The sequence below is a fragment of the Leopardus geoffroyi genome, chromosome B3 (genome assembly GCF_018350155.1).
Source record: "Leopardus geoffroyi isolate Oge1 chromosome B3, O.geoffroyi_Oge1_pat1.0, whole genome shotgun sequence".
In the NCBI taxonomy this organism is placed as follows: Eukaryota; Metazoa; Chordata; class Mammalia; order Carnivora; family Felidae; genus Leopardus; species Leopardus geoffroyi.
The window spans coordinates 98,239,134-98,263,301 of NC_059337.1; the positions used below are offsets into that span (position 1 = coordinate 98,239,134).

General features: G+C 40.2%; 2 protein-coding genes across 5 annotated transcripts in view; one reads left to right on the plus strand and one right to left on the minus strand.

Moving 5' to 3' along the window:
• The first annotated feature begins 16 nt into the window (after positions 1-16).
• DMAC2L (distal membrane arm assembly component 2 like) lies at positions 17-10,134 on the plus strand. Of its 3 annotated transcripts, none has more exons than XM_045450926.1 (6): positions 52-121; positions 3,424-3,637; positions 6,744-6,855; positions 7,968-8,176; positions 8,747-8,918; positions 10,001-10,134. In XM_045450926.1, exons 3-6 carry the CDS (start codon positions 6,749-6,751, stop codon positions 10,113-10,115), a joined length of 603 nt encoding a protein of 200 aa, XP_045306882.1. In that variant the 5' UTR covers positions 52-121; positions 3,424-3,637; positions 6,744-6,748; the 3' UTR covers positions 10,116-10,134. The 3 variants fall into 3 exon arrangements, with proteins under 3 accessions (XP_045306881.1, XP_045306882.1, XP_045306883.1); XM_045450927.1 differs by having other exon boundaries at positions 92-121; positions 3,559-3,637; XM_045450925.1 differs by lacking the exon at positions 3,424-3,637 and having other exon boundaries at positions 17-121.
• Positions 10,135-11,414: 1,280 nt separating this feature from the next.
• CDKL1 (cyclin dependent kinase like 1) overlaps positions 11,415-24,168 on the minus strand; it is a 59,291-nt gene continuing 46,537 nt past the window's right edge. For both annotated transcript variants that reach the window (XM_045450920.1, XM_045450921.1), the window contains exons 5-10: positions 22,967-23,057; positions 22,160-22,360; positions 19,879-19,961; positions 16,985-17,041; positions 15,631-15,786; positions 11,415-13,525 (exon numbers count right to left, since the gene is read on the minus strand). In XM_045450920.1, the coding sequence (XP_045306876.1) occupies positions 13,418-13,525; positions 15,631-15,786; positions 16,985-17,041; positions 19,879-19,961; positions 22,160-22,360; positions 22,967-23,057 (696 nt within the window). In that variant the 3' untranslated portion in view covers positions 11,415-13,417. The remainder of the gene's footprint in view (positions 13,526-15,630; positions 15,787-16,984; positions 17,042-19,878; positions 19,962-22,159; positions 22,361-22,966; positions 23,058-24,168) is intronic.

A 24,168-nucleotide genomic window follows, 5' to 3' on the forward strand; every position in this document is an offset into this window, starting at 1 on the left:
TTCGCCCCACGTGGGAGCGACGCCAGTAGCCAATGGACGCGCACGGCGGAGGGCGAAGGGCAGGCCGGCGGCGCCGTAGACGCGGGGCACGCTCGCTCGCTCCCTCCCTTCCTCCAATGCCGTGAGTAGAGGAGCTAGGCCCCGCTCGAGGCGGGAGTAGGGTGGTGGTTTCGCTCTGCCCTTTTCCTTCTCCCACTGCGGGGCTCACTGAAAAGGTGGCCCGCCGAGCCGCGCGTCCTGTCATCTCAGGCCCTGCGTCCTCGGGGCTTTGGGAGAGAGTGCGGGCGTGACTGGGGTGAAATCTCTCATTTGGGCGGGCCCAGCGGCCTCCCTGCCTCCCTCCCTCCCTGCTCGGCCCCTGTCTGCGGGAGGCCCATTGCTGGCCACCCGCAGGCGAATTGCCCACTGAGGGGCGCTGCCCGTCCGGCCCTAGCTCTCGCTCCGGACGGAGGTCTTGTCGCGGCAACGCCTGGTAGCCTGCAGTCTTCTGGACTTCTTTTTGTAGGGCTCCTGACGGTGTCATTTCTTGGTGTTGTAAATATCGAGCGCCTAGAAGAACCAGATGGCTCTGTCTCTGCCATCATTAGGCATTCTGTTTCCTTGTCTTAAATCCTGGGTGGAGATACAGATTTAAATCCACTGTGCGGACCTGGGAATACGGGGCTCTTCCGTACAGGTCTCTTCACCCCGTTTCCTTATCTGTAAAGTGAAGGAGGTGGGCTATGGAATCCCTAAGCGACCTTCCGACTGAAGTTTTGTGATTCGCCCTCACCGTGGCCGTTTAACGCCTGTGCTCAGTGCTTATCGGCAGTTTTTCATTTTTAGGGTCAGAACAGCTGAACAGAATAAAATTAGAATGTTGAAAACTTTATTGCTGGAAGGACTTTGATTTGGTTCCAACTGTTAGTTTGGTGGCTTGGGGAAGTCACTTCGTCTCTGCCTCAGATCTCTTCTGTGAACTAGGAGTGATAGCTGTGTCTCTCACACAGGGCTGTTGTGTGGATTACATGAAATAAAGCCCAAGGGTGTTTAGCGGAGTGAAATACAGTTGACCCTTGAAGAGCACAGGTTTGAACAACTCCTGTCCACTTGGAGGCAGATGTTTTTCAATAAATCCAATACAGTACTCTAAATGTATTTTCCTTATGATTTTCTTTTCTCTAGTTTATTATAAGAACATAGTGTATACTACATATAACATGCAAAATATGTGTTAATCACCTATGTTATTGGTAAGGCTTCTAATCAAACAGTAGGCTGTTAACAGTTAAATTTGAGGGGAGTCAAAAATCCTATGCAGACTTTCAACTGCCTTTAACCCTTATGTTGTTGAAGGGTGAACTGCACTGGATAAATGACTTTTTATTATGTTCAAATGGTTTTACCTCCTGGACAGTTGAATGCCTTTGTTTGTGAGAACAACATAGAATGTTACCTGCTTTTTCCATCACAAATGAAAAAATAATAATGAGATGGTTAGTCCTTAAATTCAATTTTTTGTTTTGAGATAATTGTAGAGTCCCATACAGTTGTAAGGAACAATAGCGATCCTGTGTACCTTTTACCCCTTCTCCCCCCATGAAAACATCTTGCAAATCTGTAGGACAGTGTCATAACCAGGAAATGGACATTGACATAATCCATTGATCTTCCTCAGGTTTCCCTAGCTTTATATTTGTGTGTCTATTTAGTTCTGTTTAGTTGTTTTTTTTTTTTTTCCAACGTTTATTTATTTTTGGGACAGAAAGAGACAGAGCATGAACAGGGGAGGGTCAGAGAGAGAGGGAGACACAGAATCGGAAACAGGCTCCAGGCTCCGAGCCATCAGCCCAGAGCCCGACGCGGGGCTCGAACTCACGGACCGCGAGATCGTGACCTGGCTGAAGTCGGACGCTTAACAGACTGCGCCACCCAGGCGCCCCATTTCTGTTTAGTTTTTATCACATGTATAGATTGTTGTGTCACCACCACAGTCCAGCTACAACACAGTTCAGTCACCACAAGGGATCTACGGGTACCCTTTTATAACTTCACTCCTTTGGGGCACCCCTTCCCCAATCTGTAATTTTTTGGAATTAGCTATTTTTTACTTAGTGTAATCCCTTGGGATCGTTGTATGTATGAAAGGTTCATTCCTTCTTATTGGGGAGTAGTATTTCCTGATACGGGTATACCACAATAGGTTTAACCATTCACCCATTGAAACACATCTGAGTTCTAATTAGCTATTTGGAATAAAGCTGCTATGAACATTAATGTGCTGCTTTTTGTGTGAACCTGTTTTTGTTTCTCTGGGATAAATGCCTAAGAGTCCAATTGCTGGGTCATATAAACAAATGTTTAGTGTTGTAAAAAACAGGCAAACTTTCCAAAATGGCTGTACCAGGGCACCTGTGTGGCTCAGTCAGTTGATTGTCCGGCTCTTGGTTTCAGCTCAAGTCATGATCCCAAGTTTGTGGGATAGAGCCCTGCGTCAGCCACCACGCTAAGCATGGAGCCTGCTTAAGATTCTCTTTCTCTTCCCTCTGCCCCTCTCCCCCAGTCCCTCGGTCTCTCTCTAAAATAAAAAACAAAAAACAAAGTGGCTGTTCCTTTATACATTCCCACCAGCAATGTTTTGAGTGATCTGGTTCTTATCACCAGCAATTGGTGTTGTCACTGTTTTTAATTTTTGCCATTCTGATAGGTGTTTAGTGGAGATAGTTATTTTTTAGTTTGCACTGGAGGTAGTGGATTTTTATTACTAGGTTGAATACAGAATTACACATGTTTATGGTCAACTTTCATGGGACACTTGAGCCCAAAGTAGTGACTTGTTTACCATGTAATTTTGAGTACATGCTTCTTTGTTTAGCAAGATGAAAGAACTCACAATACATCTGCTCTTTGTATAACTTTTTTTTCTGCTTACCTTCCCCTAGGTTTGACTGTACCTTAATTTGTTTCAGTTAAGTAATTTCAAATCAAGAGCTTACCTTCCATTCATACACCCTGTAATGTCTTGGGTATTACATTTTGTATTCATGACACCACCTTCAGCTGAGAGTTCAAGTTCATCTTCCATCTATGTCAGAACGCATAAGACATTACTTCACTGGATCCCATGTGATGTTGGCCGAGGAATGGCTTTGGGGAACTTTGCTTCCAATTCCTCATGAATTTTTCTCTTCCTTTTCACTAGACTCTATACACCTCAGGAATAAGAGTTGGCATCAATATTGGGTGATTTGCAGTGAGGTGGGGTTGTAATTTGGGGGAAAATCTCCCCAAATCTGCCCCTTCACATTTTTATCACCCTCAAGAAATAGTTCTTTAGTTCCGTCTTTTGGGCCACTTAGTTAGCCATCGCTTTGGATAGCCTAGCTAAGTAAAAACAAAACTTCCACTGTTATTTTTATTTAAAAAATTTTTTTTTAATTTTAGGTAGGCTCCATGCCCAATGTGGGACTTGATTGAACTCACAACCCTGAGATCGAGAGTTGCATGTTCTACAAACTGAACCAGCCAAGCACCCCAGAACTTCCACTTTAAAAACACTTACTTTTTTTATGCAAACAGGGGAACTCTAAACCAAACCTACTCAGAAACATTTTGTGTGTATCCTATTTTGAATCAAACATTAGAGGTCTAGCCTTCTGTAAGTAACAAGCATAATTGTAATTTTTAGAAACATGTGCTTTAAGCCATGTTATGAGAGTAAGAAGGAGCTTTTTTAAATGATTTTTTAATTTCTGAATTATTTATTGAAGCAATAATTTAGTAGTGGCTATTTTTTTTTTAGCTTGCTGTTAACTGGTTTGTTTTTTTCCCCCAATCATTAGAGCTAAATTCACCAACTCACCACTAGAGGTCTCCTCTTTCCCTATAGAAAACATTTCCGGAAGTAACTGCTTGAATTCTAAAATCAGCAGGGGTGCAGTTGAGAATGTAAAACCCTACCAATTTATTATTATTTTTTTACCTTTATTGCCAAGTAAAATTTTTATATTCATGTTTAAAGTATTTTAAATATAATAATCTAGTATTTTTAGAGATCCTAGCTGGAGTAAATTTAGCCTTTCCTTTAAGCTGAATTATAAAGTGAACCAAAATGAATCAAGTGAAGGTACTCAATTTTCACAGACTACTCTAATTTACTTAATAACAGTCTCTCTGGTTTGCCTTTCTCTATGGAAATCTATCAACCATTGAAGACCACTAATTAGTAAATATCTATTAAACTCTTGTATTTGGTGGATGGGAATGTGCTAGGTCCTAAGAAAAATGGAAATGAATAAGATGTAATCCTTGCTCTCTTTTTTCCTCTGCACACTTTTCTTTTTGTCTGCCTAACTCGAAACTCTTAATTATCCTTTAAGACCCTCTCAAAAGACACCTCTAGTGTGAAGCCTTCCCTCCCCTCCCTCCTCTTGTGTTTCACAGAACTTGTTAATACTTCTGTTTAGACATATTGCATGTTATTTATTTGTTTTTATGTTGTTTTCATTAGAGTATATATTCTATGAGGACAAAGAACCTTGTCTTTCTCTGTCTCTCCTTTGTTGTTTTTTAATCTTACCATTGTATCTCTGGCACTAAGTATAGCAGACATTCAATAAATACTTACTGAGTGAATGAATGAATGAATGGATGGGTAGATATGAGGCTGGGTAAGATTTCCACAGACAGGATGGGGATGGAGAGCGGGGAGGGACAGGAAGTAGGACAGCCTAAGTTGAAGCTGGAAAGCCCAGATAAATGAGATTGGCAGCCAGTTGAGTCATCAGAGGTGGGCACAGGTGGAGAGAGCTTTAACAAAAAGTTGGAAAGGGCTGAGAATGAGATAGTGATAGCAGGTGGAAGGTTTGCAGTGATGAAGGCAGATGATGATAGAAAAGAAATGAAGAATGGAGGTGATCCCGGGTTCTGTCCTCAGACCTCATCTCTCACTGTTCTATAGCCTCAACATCTGCAGTCACTTCTCAGCTCTAGGGTGGTTCCCACTCAGGCCTCTTTCTAGTCTTCTTATCCCCGAGTTCTAGTACCATCCATTGACTGAGGAAAAAGCCCTGGACTGGTAGGAGAGAGCACTAGGTTCAGGTCTCAGTGCTACCACCAATTAGCCATGAAACATTGAGCAAGTTCTTTTAAACATATGCAGTTATTAAATCACCTTGTTCCAGAAGGGATTTAGGGTGTCAGCAAGTTACTTAATATGAGGGCCTGTTTCCTCATCTCTAAAGGGTCTAGGTGGTCTAAGTTCATTCCAGTTCTCCCATTTTGTGAATCGCTCTAATAATTTGTTGGTTATCTCCACTTAGAAGTTCTGCTAACACTTCATAGTTAGGATATGAAAAGCTGGGGATGGGGGTGGGAGAAACCTACAGCTGGTTCTCCTGACACTGATTTCTATTCATGGCATCACCATCCAACCAGTGACCCAAGACCAAAACTTAATGTCATCTTCAACTATTCTGGCCCTTGCCAGAACATCTCACTGAGATGTGGAATCCACTCTGTAATGTTGTTCCCATTCTTTCCCCATTTGGTCCTTTCCCATGGCTATGCGTAGTTGAAGCCCTTGTTAGCTGTTTCTTTGTTTTTTTCTATTGACCCTCAGTCTTGATGCTGTTGTCCAAATAACATTCTGAAGCATAGCTCTAACATGCCAGTGCTCTTTGCTAAAACCTCAGTGACTCCCAACTGCCTGTGGAAGATAATCCAAATTCCCTGGCTGATCAGGCGAGACCCTTCCTGATGTGACTGTGTAAACTGCCTCCTCTTCTCATGATCCCCATGTGCTAACCAAACTGAGCTACAACATGCCTTAAATATTTCTGCCTCAGCTAATCACCTGACATACCTTCTCCTGGCATTTTGCCTGTTAAAATCCTGGTCTATCCTTATTTTACCTCTTTAAGGAACTTTTCAGGTTCTATCATTTATTTTAACGACTTGATAACTTGTATTAGCTCACTTCACCCCACAGTAAGTTTTCAGCAATCCAAAGGCAGAAACCACACTTCATTTATCTTTGTTTTCTCTGACTTAGCACACTCCTAGAGTAACTTGAACTGAATTAAATCAGATTGAGACTCAGTTCAGAAATCACTTTCTCAACTCATGCTCATAGATTTTTACAGGTGGAAATCACCTGAGCAAATCATCTGATTTTACAAGTGAGAAAAAACAAGGGTCACAGAGGTGAAGTTACTTGCCCAGTCTGTCCTAGCTGCCCTTGCCTTTGTTTGCACTATTCTGGTGATACTACTTGCAACCTTGTCTTAGAAAGGTCTGTTTTCACGTCGCCTCTCCCTTCCTGAATATAAGCGTCTTAACCTCGACACATTGCTCCCTAGGTGATTTTAGTTTGCCATTTTGATACTGGAAATGTAGATTGGGAGTAGCTGGTTTCAGCAAATGTGTAGGTGGACTGCCTGAATGGTCATCAGCTGGCGACACTGCAGGCAGACTCCAACCCAAAGTTGAAGAATGAAACTTAATATCAAGGCTGGAAGGAACCTTCCAGACCATCCAATCCAGCCTCTCTTTTGTTTTTTGTTTTTTGTTTTTTTTTTTTTTGCAGCAAAGAAACCAGGAAACAGAGACAGGAGTGACTTGTTCAATAACTTTGAGTGGCAAATGACTCATCAACTTCATTGGCACAAGAGCATTGACTTTGAAGTTGTAAAGCAAGTTACTGTGTGTTTGGGACTCTGATTGCCAGCTGATAACCTAATACGAATACTGTTTTGTGTGTCTAGATCAAATGATGCTGTTTGGAAAAATTTCCCAGCAGTTGTGTGGCTTAAAGAAACTCCCATGGTCATGTGACTGCAGATACTTCTGGGGCTGGTTGAATGCAGTGTTTAATAAGTAAGTTACTCTAAGGTGAAGAAACATGGTAATTATTATAGCTGATGAGTTTCCAGTAGCTAATTTGGTTATTTCTTGTATTTCAAATATCTTTTGTTTTGTAAAGTATGTGCAATATGATCCTAATTTTGTTTAATAACAAAACATACATACAAACATTGAATAAAGACCAGAAAATATTAACATTACTAATATAAAATATTAACTAATTGGGTTCCAGTCAAGATTTCAGTGATTTTTGTTACTTGTCCTTTCAATACCATTCAAGTTTTCTAAAATGAAAGGGATCTTAAGGGATGTAGTTAGCCTTTTAAATACTACCATGGGGACTCAAGTTTTTTAAAAAGTGGGTGGCATGCTTTGAAATATCATTCTGAGGGTGCCTGAGTGGCTCAGTCAGCTAAGCGTCTGACTCTTGATATCAGCTCAGGTCATGATCTCATTGTTTGTGAGTTCAAGCCTGTGTCGGGCTCCACTGTCAGTGTGGAGCCTGCTTGGGATTCTGTCTCTCCCTTGCTCTCTGTCCCTACCCCACTTGCTCTCTCTTTCTCTCTCTCTCCCTGTATTAAAATAAACATTTAAAGATTTAAAAAAACGAAATATCATTTTGAAACTAATGAAACTCATCTGCTTGTTGCTTAATACAGCTTTAATACCACCAACTAGCGAGAAAGGCAAATGTAAAAATTAAATAATTAAAAATTAATGACATTAATTTGAACAGATTTGAAATTATTCCATTTTATCTTTTATCATTAAAAAAAAAAAAAAAACAATAACCCAGTATAGTCGTTCATTCAACATGTAGTTACCGAGTACCTCCTGGTGTCAAGCACTGTGCTACATGTGAATCAATGAAGGTACATGTCTGCCTGATAAACTCATATACAAACAATAGGCCTAGACAGAGTTCACTTGGGAACAAAAGAAAAACAAAAAAGGGAGCCGGAAGAGCCCTCATGTTTTTTTACATGACTCTCACGAGTATACTTCCCTCCCTCTCAGTCATTTGAAAGGAAAAGTTGTTGCTGTACTGTATTTATGTTGACGGACTGCAGTTAAGCAGCTAGCGATTATGCTAAAAACGAACTATTTTTGTTCTTTGCCGACAGAGTGGATTATGAACGCATCAGGGATGTGGGACCCGATAGGGCAGCATCGGAGTGGCTGCTGCGCTGTGGGGCCATGGTGCGCTACCACGGCCAGGAGAGGTGGCAGAAGGACTACAACCACCTCCCCACAGGACCTCTGGACAAGTACAAGATTCAGGCAATTGATGCCACCGACTCTTGTATCATGAGCATTGGATTTGATTACATGGGTAACTACCCTGTCATTTGCTTATGGGAAACGGAGGTGCTTTGCAGTGACATTTTGTTGCAGTTGATTCACTGTTACAGTCAGAGGTGTGTCCTTTTTTGCCCTTGTCAGTACAATCCAGCTTGTTTTTTCCTGTGTATGATTTTTTAAATTAAATAGATATTACAAACACCTTCCTCTCCTTTCTCTTTCCACTAAGCTTATCTCTACATGACTTTATTTTGTGCTTATTGGTTTAAAATTCAAGGCCTGGTTTATCAAACTGTCAAATTTCTGTCATTTGAGAAACCCTCAATAATGTGAGAATAATTGTACACATACAGCTTTTGCTGGTGTGGGCCCTTCTTTCCTCCAGTACATGGGCATCTGATTACAGAATGGACCTATATTATATAGTGAATAGTTTGTATGGTTAATAGGGTGACTAATCATCCAAGTTTTCCTGGGGACTGAGAGGTTTCTGAGGACATAGGATTTCCAATCCTAAAACCAGAATAGTCCTAGGCAAACTAGGATAGTTGGTTATCTTAATGATAAAGCAGATTCTTAAAATGTATCTTTTATCTCCTAGAGGGCCTACAGCATGTTGAAAAAATAAGGCTATGCAAGTGTCATTATATCGAGGATGACTGTTTGGAGAAACTTGGTAAACTTGAAAATTTACAAAAGAGCGTATTGGAAATGGAAATAATTTCATGTGGGAATGTCACAGACAAAGGCATCATTGCTTTATATCACTTAAGGTAGGTGGTCAGTGCCAAAATGGAAACTTGATGTTAAAAGTGAATAATTAGAATTTTAATTTTAAAAAGTGAATAATTAGAATTTTAATTTTAAAAAACTTTAAGTAAACTCTACTCACAACATGGGGCTCCAACTCACAACCCCAAGGTCAAGAGTTGCATGCTCTACCAACTGAGCCAGACAGGTTCCCTGAATAATTAGAATTTAAAACAATTAAGAGGTGGAGCCTTTTTTTTTAAATTCAGAAAAATATAAGAAAATGACTTAACTTTCTTCCAAAATAAAACAGTTAAAATTATCAACCTTAATACATTGTCTTATTGCATTTTTAAGGGGGCATCTTCTTTAAAAAGTAAATGTACATCAAGCATCTAGCATGGTGACTGCTACAATAGGCCATCAATGGGCATTTGCCATTATCCTTCCTGTCCATTTTTTGAAGAATTTTTCCTGATGTTCTGACAATAACCTCAGTATCACAGAAAGTTTGAGAAATTTTAAGTTAATTTTTTTTAGTAATCTCTGTACCCACCCTGAGGCTCAAACCCACAACCCCAAGATCAAGAGTCTCAACGCTCTACTGACTGAGTCAGCTAGGTTCCCCCACCCCCACTTTTAAGTTTATTTTTTTTTTAGTAGAGAAATTTTAAGCATCAGAACCAAAAGTAGTAGACTGTCTCTTATATTAGTTGAAGGTTTGAAGCTTCATCTTTTAATGAAGTTCTTTTAAGAACTTTCCCATTTTTTTTTTCTTGTCTGGATTAAGATTCATATTTAGTGTTTCACATGCAAAGGAGTTCTATGGCATAATACATATACTGTATTTGGAAAGATTCAGCTAGAATTACTGATATAATTCAGAACAACTCAACCTTCCAAAGTCTGGCTTAGCTCCTAGAATGAATTTCATTTAAAATAGCACTCTTAACACTACTGTTCTAAAAGTCATTTTGAAAGTATAGTGTAATATAAACACATTCTATGTGCAATGTTTTTTAGGCCAGTGAATACAGTTTATTGTTCATGCTATAAGAGTAAAGGCAAAACCAAAGTAGCTTTTTTTTTCCTTCTCTTTTTGCAGAAACCTGAAATATTTATTGTTAAGTGATCTTCCTGGAGTAAGAGAAAAAGAAAACCTTATCCGAGCCTTTAAGACAGCACTGCCTTCTCTGGAACTAAAATTAGACTTGAAGTAAAATAATCATATTTAAGAAGTATCGTATTTCAATATAAAGTATCATTTGAAATTGTTGATCCTAAACATCATAAATATTATATAATAATCAACAGACCCTAAGGATATTCAGTCATGACATTTCAGAAGCAGAGTCCATCATGTAGAAAATATTCAGACATGACTCACTGAAGTTACTAAGTTGGAAGTAAAAATATATGTACATTAAATCCTTTTAGGAAAAATGGAAACAAGGTAGCAGTTTAATTCTAATATGTTCCTCATTTTATATAGAAATCTGTACAGTATGTAGATACTGACAGAGTTCTTTAAAAATTTTTTTTTTTCAACGTTTATTTATTTTTGGGACAGAGAGAGACAGAGCATGAACGGGGGAGGGGCAGAGAGAGAGGGAGACACAGAATCGGAAACAGGCTCCAGGCTCTGAGCCATCAGCCCAGAGCCTGACGCGGGGCTCGAACTCACGGACCGCGAGATCGTGACCTGGCTGAAGTCGGACGCCCAACCGACTGCGCCACCCAGGCGCCCCAAGAGTTCTTTAAAGTGATTTAAATGTGCAACACAGATATTCTTTATTGTATTTTATCAGTAATTTATGTTAATGTTACATTTTACTTTAAAGCTATTGAAGCATGTTACTATAAATGTATAGTTATGAAAAACTGAAAGCTAAGTTTCAGATTCATTGATGAATTATGAAAGGCAGTCATTGGTTGTTGAGGCATCCATATTGCTTCCCAGGATTTGCATTCATTTCTCATGACTCTACATTCCTTTGTTCTTTATAACCTACACCTTTCTCTGAATGAATAGTTTCTGGCTAATTTGTCTATTTTGTAAGCTTAGTCGGGTGTTTTATTAAAACTAGACATAAATATTTGGCTGAATTCAAATAGTTTTGCAACTGCAGTAGAACAAAGGAAATAATCATGAAGACCATACTTTTTGCTTAAATTAAAATACTGCTTTAAACCAAAAATTTTGACATGCCAACTAGAAACTAATTTCAATTTCCCCATATATGTTGGGTACTGCTTCCTATGACTTCAAGGGACATCAAAAAGAAGTATAAACACAAAATTCAATTTATATCTAGAAAGCAGTGATAAAGAATATCACAAATAGGTAAAAACAGATCTTTAATTTTACCTGCTTGAAATGGCCCTGGTTCTATTATTGTTAATTATAGGCCAACTTGTCTGTAGATTTCTGTATGTCTGGTTCTTGAACATAAACTATACGGTCTTGAATAGAACCTTAGCTGGAAATAATTTTAAAATAAACACTGTATGATGCAGCATTGGGGTAGAAAAAGTGGATTTTAATTGTGTTTAGAAACCAGCTTATGTAAATAGCACATACCACAAATGATATACTATTTACGAATAATTGCCACTGTCATTTACAAAATCAGAAAATAACAAATTAAAAAGACTAGGTTGTAAAACAGTCTTATGTGAAACAATAGTGACTCCATGCTGAATGAATGATTACAGATATGGTTGAATTAAGCATTAGTGCACATTTAGAACTCATTAGAAAAAAATGAATGCTTCCATCTCAGATTTGTTTGCTTATTGTGTGGTGAGGCAACTGATTCACCACAATTTAGTCTGCAACTACTTTTGTATTCTAAATGGTTTTCTATAAAACTACTGGATAAATTAGGCAGTTATAATCATCTGCCTCGTCAAGTACATTGTTTTGGGTTAAAAAGAAAAACACAAAATGTAAACTCTTCACAGAAGTGGGCTGTCCTTCTTTGCCATTTGAATCAAAGCCACATAAGAAGAATCAGATAATGCCGAGACTAGTATTTAACCCACTGTCAGCTCCTTGCAAGAAGCCACATACATCAGGAAGCCTTAGAATATCATTAACCTGGCTGGAGTGGCCAAAATTATTGAACAGATGCCTAAATTTGGTGAGTTACTTAGCAGTAAAGAATAAAGTCATATGCTGTCATGAAGGAAGTTACTATAGCAGTAAACTAGTAAGAGAACAGAAGAAATGTTCTGAAGATACCGTAAAATACAACATCTAAAACTATGGCTGAGAATGACTAGGACACAGCAGCAGCCCATCAGCCAAAACTGGCAGTCAGCTATAAGAAACAGACGTGAGCTTCATTTTACCCTGTGTTCAGGGGACAGGAGTGATGAAGCTTTTTGAAGAGTGGTAGCCCGCGTCAAAGCTAATTATAGGTCATCATTTCAAGTCTCACAATACAAAGCTAGGAATCTTCAGTATCAATTTGGACTACTCTGTTATTTTTATCAGTTCTTAGCATAGTATATGTATACACACACTTATATGTGTACAGACACATATGCATATGTATACACATATACATACAGATAGCATAAAAAAGTATTTCAGGAAAAATAGGAGTTTACAACCTCACGTCTTTCATGATCCAAGTAAAAACTCAAGCAATTTCTTCCAAATCCCAGATTACTGTAGATAGTCCTGCCCATAGATCTGTCTCCAAGTCTGGGGCTGAGCTGGAGAGAATGAAGAATAATTACTCTCAGGCTGATAGGCTCAGTTCCCAGGAAGCCTGCAGGGCTCGTTCTACCTCTTGATCGCCTTGGTCTGCCACCAGCCTTCACACCACTGTTTGCATGGGGAATTGGGTAACCTGTGGATGGGTTATATAAACCCATCTTGCCTGCAAAAATGACTAAGATGCATCCTTTACTAAAGGTAAAGACCAAAGCATATGTAAGAAATGTCTAGAAATATCATTAAGTTTGTAATTTTGTTATGATAATCCATGATTTTTAAAAATATTAAGCAACTCTTCAATATTCCAAATATGTTTTAAAATAGGAAAATCAAGAAATGGAGCAAGCAGGAAATGGTATTTTAAACATTTTGATTTCAGGAACTAAAAGGCAGGGGATAGGACTCCATGTGAAAGAGATACAAGAAATACGTATGGGTGTTTTGTAATCCATTTTTCTTGTTGCATATAGTACAGTTGAAGCATAAATCTTTATCACATCTCTAATCTTGCCAGATATATGGGCAGCAGCTACAATTTATATTTCTGTCAATAAACTCAGCTACTTAGATACAACAAAAATGCAAGTGAAAATCCAAACAAGTTTTTCCTTTCTGTTCTAGTCACCATCAGGAAGCATGGAAGAAGGCTGCCTCTGTAATTCCCCTTCCGATTCTGCCAGCTGGCCTCCCCCAGGTTATTACTTAGGTTTTCTCCTGATGTTCTTAAAGCATTATGATTATTTTCAGTCAAGTTTGTAAGTTCGGTTCCTTTTTCATCATCAATCTTCAAGCTCCTTAAATGTTTGGAAAACGGGAGTTGAGTTTCTTCAAGTTACAGTAGTACTTCTTATTATCCAAAGCTGGAAGGAAGCTGCTGCTAGTCAGCTGGGGTAGGTACTGCAGCTGAAAATACAAAACACAGGATCAGGTTCAACACCACACACTCTTTTTGTTATTGATAACATATCACAAAAGAGGTAAAGAAGTCCATTTTTCAGCATGGAAATGCTTTTTCTGCACAGAATCCCAGGTTCTGAGTGAAGACAAAATGTTTCAATTTGTTCTTTTTCCTTTTAAAGATTTCTTAAAAAAAATTTTTTTTAACATTTATTATTGAGAGACAGAGACAGAGCATGAGCATGGGAGGGGCAGAGAGAGGGGGAGACACAGAATCCAAAACAGGCTCCAGACTCTGAGCTGTCAGCACAGAGCCCAATGCAGGGCTCAAACTCTGGGGCAGTGAGATCATGACCCGAGCTGAAGTCTAACACTTAACCGACTGAGCCACCCAGGCGCCCCTAAAGATTTCTTTTATATTAAAAAGCAAAACATTGCACATTTGAGAAAATTTAGAGAATATGAAAAAGAAGGAAAAATCTACATATTAACATTAGGAAAAAAACCACATAGATTTACAGGAGTTAAGAGCTTGCTGGGACCTTTGGGATCATTTAAGCCAATGCGTGATCTTAGAGCCAAGAAAACTGGTGTCTGGAGCACTTAAGCAATTTGCCCCCTTACTCCTTAGTTAAAAAGGCAAAACTATTCCCTTCATGCTCCCAGAAAATGTTTGAATTTATTGTCAATGTCAAATGAAAGTAAGGAGAACATACAAAAAATAGATGTACTACATGGCCTTAGGTATCTGAACAGTGGTTACTTTTTTTTATGTCAATTTATTTATTTTGAGAGACAGAGAGACCATGGGTGAGCGGGGGAGGGGCAGAGAGAGAGGGAGAGAGAGAGAATCCCAAGCAGGCTACCTCGCTGTCAGAACCTAACTCAGGGCTCAAACTCACGCACTGTGAGGTCATAACCGAGCTGAAATCCAGAGCAGGATGCTTAATGGATTGAGCCACCCAGGAGTCCCTGAGCAGAGGTTACTTTTTAATACTTCAAACAGTTGAATCCTTCAGGGCCTATATGCAATACACTAATTAATTAGTGGGCTTCCCTATTCTTTCAAGTAAAAATATTTCCATCAAGACCCTCTACTCTTGAACACAGATTAACAGCAAGTTAAGTGGTAACTCGGGGTGGGTGGGGTGGGGAGTCTAATTCTGGCATGTTTTGCTACCTGGGTCATATATGACAGAATAAAATAAAGCTTTCTTAATTGTGTAACTCTGGTCTATCTTTGGACCCCGCAGTTCATGCTCTACCTGTTTCTAATGGGTTGTCCATCCCCTTCTCTCCTCCAAACCTCACATACACAACCTGGATGCCATTCAGCATGCTGGGCAGTGGGGTCTGCAAAGGGCAAAGGGAAAGACTAAGGCATAATAATTTATAGATTAAGGGCTACCTAGGCAGATCCAGAAATGACCAGGAGTAGCCAGCTCATCTTAGTTGTGGTTCTAACCACAGTCCATTCTAAGTTACTACAGCTTTTGGCTTGTAACAGGCTTACACTTAAGGCAAGGCTATTTTGACACTTTATACCAGTCTTTTTCTTCACAGGCTCCCTGTGTGCAGCTTGGATGCTGTTCTCTGGTTAAATAAGCTGTTCTGATATCACTGAGAGCACTCGGCACTGTATCTACCGGAGCCAACTCTGATGATTAAAGGAACAGAGGGGAAAACGGGTCCATTTTTGGATAAACCTGGAACGTCAATCAATACTGAAAGTAAACATGATGACAGAGAGCTGCCTGGGATAAATGTGACTTCATTCTCCAAAGCACAAAAAGCACGCTCAGCGGGGCTCACGCTCGTGTACCTGAGACCCATGCTCGTGCACAACAAAACCCCTCTGTGGCAGCAGGGAACTGCAGGGCAAGGACGCCTTCAGGATTCAGAGAGAAGGGGGTCCTTGGAGGCAGATGTCTCAGTGCCCTGGTTGACAGATCATATGCCCGCCACCATGCTCTGCAAGGAAGGTGCTGGAGCTGCAAGCCGCTGTTACCGCCCCGAGAATAGATACAGACTCCCTGCACCAGGTGGCAGGCATGAGGTCATTGGAAACTACAACCCCGGGACACTTGTGTAAAGCAGTGCCCCATTTTTACCCCAGGCAGGTGCTTTCGGCTCTGTCTCAGCGTCTTCCTTATTGGTCTGTCACGCTCTTTTGCTGAATCCCCTGTTTCTCTGATGCTGTCAAAATACGGGTGCTGCAACAGCTGTTCACATGTCATTCTCTCAGCAGGATTCATGTGGAGACAGCCCTAAAAGAACAGACAAGTCTCCATTCTTCTTTAAAATTATATTAACTTACTGAAATCATTTTTTTTTTCTTTGACAGATCAAACCCTTCATTTGGGAACAGGAAGGAGGAAAAGTAGGAGAAACATGCTTTTGGTTCCTTCCACAATTATTCCTAAATGGGTAACCACATAATAAGTAAATAGATAGGTTCTAGGAATAGTAACAAAAAAATCATTTTCTCCACCTTGCCCTGTTCTGGAGGCAGTTGGTGCTCTGCCCTGAGGGAGTAAGATAGGATTTTTGAGTTTGCCTCAGTATCCAACGGGAATAATCCACATAACCAGTTTGGTCCTTTGTGTATACTTTGTAAAAATTTGGGTTTTTATTAAAAAAATTCATACCCACACATGGTAAAAATGTATAGAGAACACAGCAAAGTCTCCTCACCACTCTAGTTCTTCCATTCCCCCTTCCAGATTCAGCTGTTCCTTCTTTTCTGGTATATTCTTCCAGAAATAGTCCATGCATTACAGTATATATATATGCATGTATGGAAGGAGAAGCATTGTATACATGCCCTTAGATTGCATCATTCTGAACTATTTGCTTTGCCATTAAGTAGGCCATAGGGTTCATACTTGAGTAGATGAAATCTCACAATTATATACCCCAAGGAACTGTCTCCGTTTTTTTTTGTTTGTTTGTTTGGTTTTTTTTTTTTGGGTTATATTACAAATGCATCAGTAAATGCATTAAATACTTTGAAATGGGTAGGGCATGGACTATAACTTGAAAATGTTTTAGTTGGTACTCGATTTTACATAAGAGCTATAGATCTCTGAAAATGTATATACAAATCAAGTTTTAAAATCAAAACCTACTTCTGATATACTAGGGAGTTGACTATTTAAATGAATCCTATGGCCCAACATTTTTTGAAGAAAAGGATCCCTGCATAAAACAAGTACTATCCATCTGAAATTTCTGTAACTTAGATTTTAAATACAGTATGTTGGGTTTAGTTTAAAGTGACAAACACCTACAGATGTTTTCATTGTTAACAATGTAAATAAAAATTCAACGTATTTATACTTCCCAAAGGAGAAGGAGAATTCTAAAAGGAACACTTTTCAATTCATGGACTGATATAAATCATTTAGACTCCCCAATGACACCAGCTACTGTGTGCTTCCCGTCTGTTAGAAGCTATGATTTTACCTTTAACAGCCCCAGGGCGGGAGAAGAGATGTTTGGAAATTTTAATTCAAGTGGTTCCTGTTTAAAAAAAAAAAAAGAAAAAAGAAAAAAAAGAAGAAAAGGGGGTTTTATTTACAGTATGTATTCAAAGCTAAGGTGACCTCAGGTTGAATGTCTTCTGAGTAACAGAAGCATCTTCCTGGCACCTTTCTTGCCTCCCCCACCCACCTCCCAGCTGACACAAGGCCTGTTTCACAAGCTCCTTCTCTCTCCGCCTCCAAATTTCTTTTCCAAATTTTCCTCCTCACCACTCCCTTCACTTCCCAAAGAAATGGTGCAGGTAGCAAATTATGAGGGAGCATTCATGGAAGAAAGAAACGCACTTGTGAAGCAACTGTTATTTCTTTTTTTTTTTTTTTTTTTTTTCTGCCTCAATTTCTATAACTTGCCTTTCCTTAGAGTAATTTTTGGCACTTACATTGGCATTGAAAAGAGGCCCTAATTTTTGCATCTATTGACATTTACATAAAGGAAGCTTCAAAATAGATTTTTCCTCCCTACCTAGGTGAACAGATGCTTCTTGGTTTTCTGGAATAAACACTGGTTTCTCCTCCCACAAGAGCCTGCTGTTTCCCTGATCATCCTGCTGTTTAGAGTCTCTGGGGCAGACATTCATCAATCTCCCTCTGGCCATATAAGGCTATTTTGCTCCAGTCACATGCTGGAGGCAATCAGGAATAACAAGCACTATAAAGCAAGAGGAATGCTGAATGTCAGGGGGCCAGACAGGCCAGTTAAAGAGATACACCACTAACAGAGGCTAATTAAGGAGGGCAGCTGGATGGAGTGCATCGCATGTATAAAGAGATGGCAGATGTGCGCTGGAGGGACTGGCCAGGCTCATCTAATGCAATACCACTCTTAAGTGCTGTGGTCAAGCTTAAGAGCACAGCACGGTGTTATTTTTGCACAGGGAATCAGCCCCCAACACTCAAATTCCGAGTGTGCACTTACTAATCAACGTAAGGGTAAGAGATAAGAGCCTCAGTTTTGGAGTTCCCTAAGATCACCAGGGAAAAAAAATCCTACAGCAGATTTGTATTAGAACCTTGAGAGTAGCCTCCCCCCACCCCCAACTATATCTTAAATATTTCTCTTGCCTTTTGTGTGTGTTAAATCTGGGCACTGCTAGGGATTGACATGACATTGCTGACACTGAGCTCTGCTGTCTCAGCAACAACGCCTGGCCTGGGACGAGGCCCGCTGGTTGGCTGTGATAGGAGAGCCCATTCTGCCTGCTTAGCTGGTTTCCCAGTGCCAGAGGCAAGCAGGCCTCCCTCCAGCAGGATGACTGACCGGCAGAGGGACTCGGGCACAGATGTTCAACCAATGCAGCCCCCGCATTACTTCTTCCTGTGTTTCTGTCAACAGGAAATCCCCTGCAGGACAACCTCTGGGAGACCCTGGGAAGCCTTTTGCATTTATGAAACCCCGGGTTGTTCATGAGTCTTCACTGTAAGACAAGCGAAGAGGAAATTGCTAAGGGATATTTAGTGTGGAACTGGGAATGTCCAGGTCACAAGGGAGCCAGCTGGGTCACCTCCCATATGCCAGGTGTCATTCCTGCCTCTCGGTCCCAGCATGCTCCCAGCATGACCCACTTTTCCTATTTGTAGTGGTGCCGGAGAAGGAGGCAGCAGGGGAAGGTGAAAGCCTTCACCGTGGGACAGGCCAGGAGGATGAGTGAACACAGAGCTCAAATGGAGCTTGACAGAACTTCCATCTGGAAACTGAGCAATTAGAGGCTTAGTTTCAGTTTGAAAGTACCTTCCTTAGATGGTAGAAACTCAGGATTTCACAAACGTTAATTGTGCTCTGAGATGTTTTTGATTATAATACAGGCTTATTGGAAGACACCCAAAAGTATTTTTTTAAAAAACCATAAAGAAAGAAAGAAAGAAATCATGCCACCACAAAGAGATACCCACTGTTAATATTTTGGTATATAACCTTGCAGCCATTTATTTCACAAATGTAAAAAACTTTGCGTGATTTTCCAGAAGTGGTCACGTTTTATTTATATATGTAAATGTATGTGTACATACATACATAAATTGTGCATTTATTAAACATTTATTAAAATTATGTCAAATTATTAGTACTGTTTATAGCCTTTTTCATTTAACAATACATTGTGGACTTTTTATTCAGGTGAATAATAAATCTAATTATTTTTACTGGCTATGTGGCATTTCTATTGTAGAGATATATCATAACTTACATGATGAATCCCCTATGGATGGAACACTAAAAGAAATAATTTCTAATGTCACATATTGATGCCTCTGTCTGATGGTTTCACTGCAATAAATTCTTGAAAGTATGTTAAGAGTATGCACATTTAAAATTTTTCAATTTTAAAAAATGAGTATTTTCTCCACATTGGCTGTAGAGGAGAGATACCAGAATGAGGCTTGCCAAGCAAGTTCATTATGGTTTCCCACCATGGTCTGGGCAGTAAGAGTACAGTAGAGTAGGGGACTTGGGCAAAGCTGGATTTTCCTCCTGGATAAGTCACTGTGTGAGGTACCTAGCTTCAGCTGCTGAAAACAAGGCAGGACAGGAGAAGGCAGGCAGTTCTGCATTTCTGTCCAACATGCTGCCTAACCTCTGCTATCAGCAACTTCTAAATTGGTATTGAAGGCCAGGGTCTTGCTAGCCAATTTGCCCCAATTTTCTTTTTCACTCTTAAATAGACTTTCCAGTGCAGAGTGGGCCATGGCGCCAAGGCAGGCGAGTAACTACCAAAACCTCGTTAGTCTGCAACTCCCCATATAAAAAGAATGATTACCACTTAAACACCCTGGTAACCTTAGCCTCCATATTCAGAGCTCTTTCCAAAATGGGTCACTCACCATATCATCAGGGTCTGGAATTTTCACCCCGCTGAAGTACTGATTCGTACTAAATACTTGCTGGTGTCTAGGAATGAGATCTCCTTTGGACAAGAAGAAAGAGATTGGTTAGCAAGGGCTGATCTATGGTTTGTCTCCATCAGTGCTGGGTCTGTGCCTACCACCAGTGAAGGCTGTAGTCTGCTCTTTCAATCAGAGGGAGATGTTGAGGCAACCCTCAACAACATGTACTAAGACCTCAGTGGATGAAGCACCATGTTAGGTGTAGAGAAGGCATGCACAGAAACTGAAGGCTATGAGGTTCTTGCCCCTCAAAGACTCACAATGTATTTGAGGAATCCAAACAACTCAGAAGCATACACACACACACACACACACACACACACACACAAAATAATGCCTTTTAAAAAAATAGCCAATGTACAACAAATACAAAGCAAAATCATATCAACTGAATTCTGATGGGTGGATATAAAAGGGTACTAGCCTACCACTTAGAACAGTGCCTGACACATACAACCAATCAATAAATATCTGAGGATAAAAGCAAGGGAAAAAGGAAGCGAGGAAGGAAGAAAGAGGGATGAAAGGAGGGAAGGAAGGAGGACGGGTAGGAGGAGGAAAAGAAGGTAAGAAGGCAAGAAGAAATCATGGAAGATCTTCTAGCTAGAAGGAATTCATTTCCAAATTGGAACCACCTTTTCTTGTTTCATCAAATAGTGATCACTTGGAAATCCCATTTTACCTACTGCTTAGAAAGCATTTACAATATGAATCAATGAAACAAAAGAAGCATTTCTATATTCTGGAGGATAAGGTGAGGCTCATCCTACCCACATTTCAGCCAAATCAGCTAAAATCACCCTTGTGTAAAATTCTAGGGATATTACATGTGAAGAGGAATTTTGTTCCGAGAATACCAGGAGATACTCAGCAGGGTGCCTCTGGGGTACACCCAGGCCCACTTCCCAAAGCACAGTGAACGACAAAACCTCCCAATCAGGGACCCAGAAATACTGCTAACCCAGAAACTGGACTGGAGTTTCCACCCCAGGGTATCAAGTTGTCTAATTTTACAGATTTGTTTTGGAACTTTACCTCTCATGCAAATCCAAAAACTGTTGTCTTGCCCCATTTTGTACAAGCAGCCAAAACAACTCTCTACTACCTTGCCCCGGATCTCAGTGAACTTCATCATGAGCACACTGCTTGTATCTTAACAACTTTCTTCCATCAGGGTGCTGGAAGTGGAGACACAAGAGGGTGCCCTGAAACAAAGGAAGGCTGAGTGCCCCTGGAATCGCTCCAAGGTGCCTTACATACTACTCAAAAAAACCCATCAGCAAATACCTACTGCCTACTATGTGCAGATATTGGTGGAGGAAATCTAGAAATGTAAGACATGATCTCACCCTCAGGTAGCTTACAGTATCTTTGGGGAGATAAAAGGACAAGACAAGACAGGGTGATGGTAGATGCTCCAAGAGTTTACAGGAGGAAGTTTGCTTTCAATTGGGGAGTAGTAGCAATTCCCTGACTTTTGAAGAAGGCAGTCACTGCTTACAGATCTTTTCATCCATTCCTCTCCAAGTCTCTCTTCTCCTCCCCTTCCCTCCCCCATCCCACCCCAAGAGTAGAGAGAAAGACAACGAAAGTGACACCAGAAGATCCAGCCTTTCTTCCTGACACTTAGAAGGTTTAGAATCTTCTATAGCATCTCAGTAATCCCATCTAGCCTGGCAGACTAGAGTGAAAGATACCCAAAGAATAAATTACAATAATAAAGAATAAATCCTAATAAATGAAATCCTAATAAATGAAATAAAACACAGTAGCATTCTGTAAACTGTTAGGCCCATACAGAAACGTAGCTTTTACTGTTGCTATGATCATTATTTAGAGTTTAACTTGATCCAAACTATGCTGAAGAGAGAACCTTGTGTCCTTTTGAACAATCGGTATGTATTCACTCTAGTTAATTCTTTTTATTAAAAACAAACGTGGACAACTTTTTCCTTTTTTTTTTTTTTTAAATAATCTGTATGCCCAAGGTGGGCTCAAACTCACAACCCCGAGATCAAGAGTTGCATGCTCTACTGAGTCAGCCAGGTACCCCCAAATGTGGACACCTTTAATGGAATTATTTAAGTGAGGCTTCTAGAGTGCCCCTCCTTTGTGACTGTAAAGGGCATCGAATGAGACTGGGAGCTTGGCTCCGTCCTGTATTGACACGGGTCAAACTATTCAGTTTCCCAAAAGGCATAACAAAAACACCACTTACCCAAGGTTTTCCTAATCAGATAGAGCTGATCCACATCTGATTTCCCCGGCCACAGAGGCACCCCTGACAGCAGCTCAGCAAAGACACAGCCAACAGCCCACACATCTACTGGGGGGCCGTACTGGGTGTCCCCCACCAATAGTTCCGGGGAGCGGTACCACCTGGTAGCCACATAGTCTGTGTAGTAGTCACTTGGTCCAGCTGGCCAGTGATGGTACATGGAAAACAGAGAGAGAGCAGTGGAAGACTGGAATCAAAACAGGGAGGGGGAAGACCTAAGAAATCAAGCTTGTGCCCCATCTTGTGGCTTTTGTAAATCAATGGTTCTCCATACTGGTTGCATATTAAAATCATTAATGTAGTATTTGTTAAATTACTAATGCTTGGGCCCCATCTCAGTCCAGTGAGACCAGAACTCCTGGGGGAGAGCCTGGTGAGGTCTCAGTGTAGTTTTTATAGTTATAGTTAATAGTTCCCCAGATGATTCTAATCTGCAGCCAAAGCTGAAAACCACCACTCTTCTAAAATAGTACTTCTGAGATCACTATTTAAGAAAAAAAAAAAAAAAGGTAGAAACCAGGAGAATAACATACTCTTTAATAATAACTACTGTGGTATAATTTATATAGCATACATTTCTAAGCCACTGTATGTATCTACATGTTTTCAGTAATTGCAGAATTGTAATTTAGGGCATGCTTATGCCCTAAACATATAAGAACTAGCTTTTTATAGCATCAAGAGCCTTTCTCATATAAAGAAATCTCTCTCTCTTTTACAATTATTTAAGAAAATATCAACACTCACTCAAAAGCCGAGCAAATCCAAAGTCACAAAGCTTAATCACTGAATGTTTTGTGATGAGGATATTTTCTGGCTTCACATCTCTATGTATGCACTAGTCACAAAAATCAAAACAAAAACAGATTATCAAGGAGAACTATAACGTATGGGATAAACAGAACTCATGAATATTTAGCAAATATCTGAAAAATCATTAAAACCTTGTACTGGCTGTTTGGATAATAGGCTACAAAATAGCAGCCTAAAATAAATCTAGTACCATACTTATTATAGCCTGAATCACTCCAAATTCCTAAAGGACCCAAGAGGAGCAAAAAGGAAGAAAGAAAAAATGAAAATAGGGTAGCCAGATAAACAACAAATAAGTTTTCAGTGTAAGTACATCCCATGAAATATTTGAGACATACTTATACTAAAAAGTTAAGATTGTTTCTCTGAAATTCAAATTTAACTGGGTGCCCTATATTTATTCTGGTAAGCCTAGGTGGAAGGGAAAATGTTAAGAGCCTCTGGGTGAGGCCTGCATCGGGGCTGCAGAAGCTGCAAGTTGATACATAAGCAGAATTCACAGTTCAGTTGTTTAGCTGAGAACAGAACACAGTCCGCCTGGTAAACAGGACAAGCCCTGGGCCTGCTGAGATAAGCTGGGGAAGAGAAGGGCGGGAACCAGAGCTTGCCAAGAGACCTCCCTTCCAGCTCTTGGAATTCATCCTGACAAGATAAACAAGGGTAGACAGAGCTTAGCCTCTGGGGAGAGTCGCTAGATGTCAGCTCTGTCCCACACACAAGCGTTCTTAGAGCGACATCCACTCCCACGGGACATAGCCCCCACTCCATAACTTAGACTCAAATCACCTGTGGTTTCCAAACCGCAGCTGACATTGTTTAACAGGCTAATGTTAGAAGAAAGTTGAAGAATCTTCACATGATTTTCTTATTAAATAACAATTCTCTTGGCAAAGAACAAATCAACAACCTAATTAAGGATTACATAAAAACAACATTTGGGTCAAAATCCCAATTTCCAATAATCTTCCCTTCTCCCAAGCATTTTCCTCTCTGGAGAAGAATGTTGGATCCTGCTGCAATCTGAGAGATACTCTTTAGCTTACAGCTGAAACCCTGGGGTATTCTTGACTTTCTAGAATTTGGAGAGAGGACAGAGGTTCTTCTTGGGCCTGGCCTAGTTCTCCCTCCAAAGGACC

What these genes read in the sequence shown, in the direction of transcription:
- DMAC2L (XM_045450925.1), top strand. Translation starts at nt 6,749, where the DNA reads ATGATGCTGTTTGGAAAAATTTCCCAGCAGTTGTGTGGCTTAAAGAAA. An exon ending in TTGAATGCAGTGTTTAATAA is followed by an intron (nt 6,856 to 7,967) that starts GTAAGTTACTCT and finishes CTTTGCCGACAG; the next exon opens with AGTGGATTATGAACGCATCA. An exon ending in ATTGCTTTATATCACTTAAG is followed by an intron (nt 8,919 to 10,000) that starts GTAGGTGGTCAG and finishes CTCTTTTTGCAG; the next exon opens with AAACCTGAAATATTTATTGT.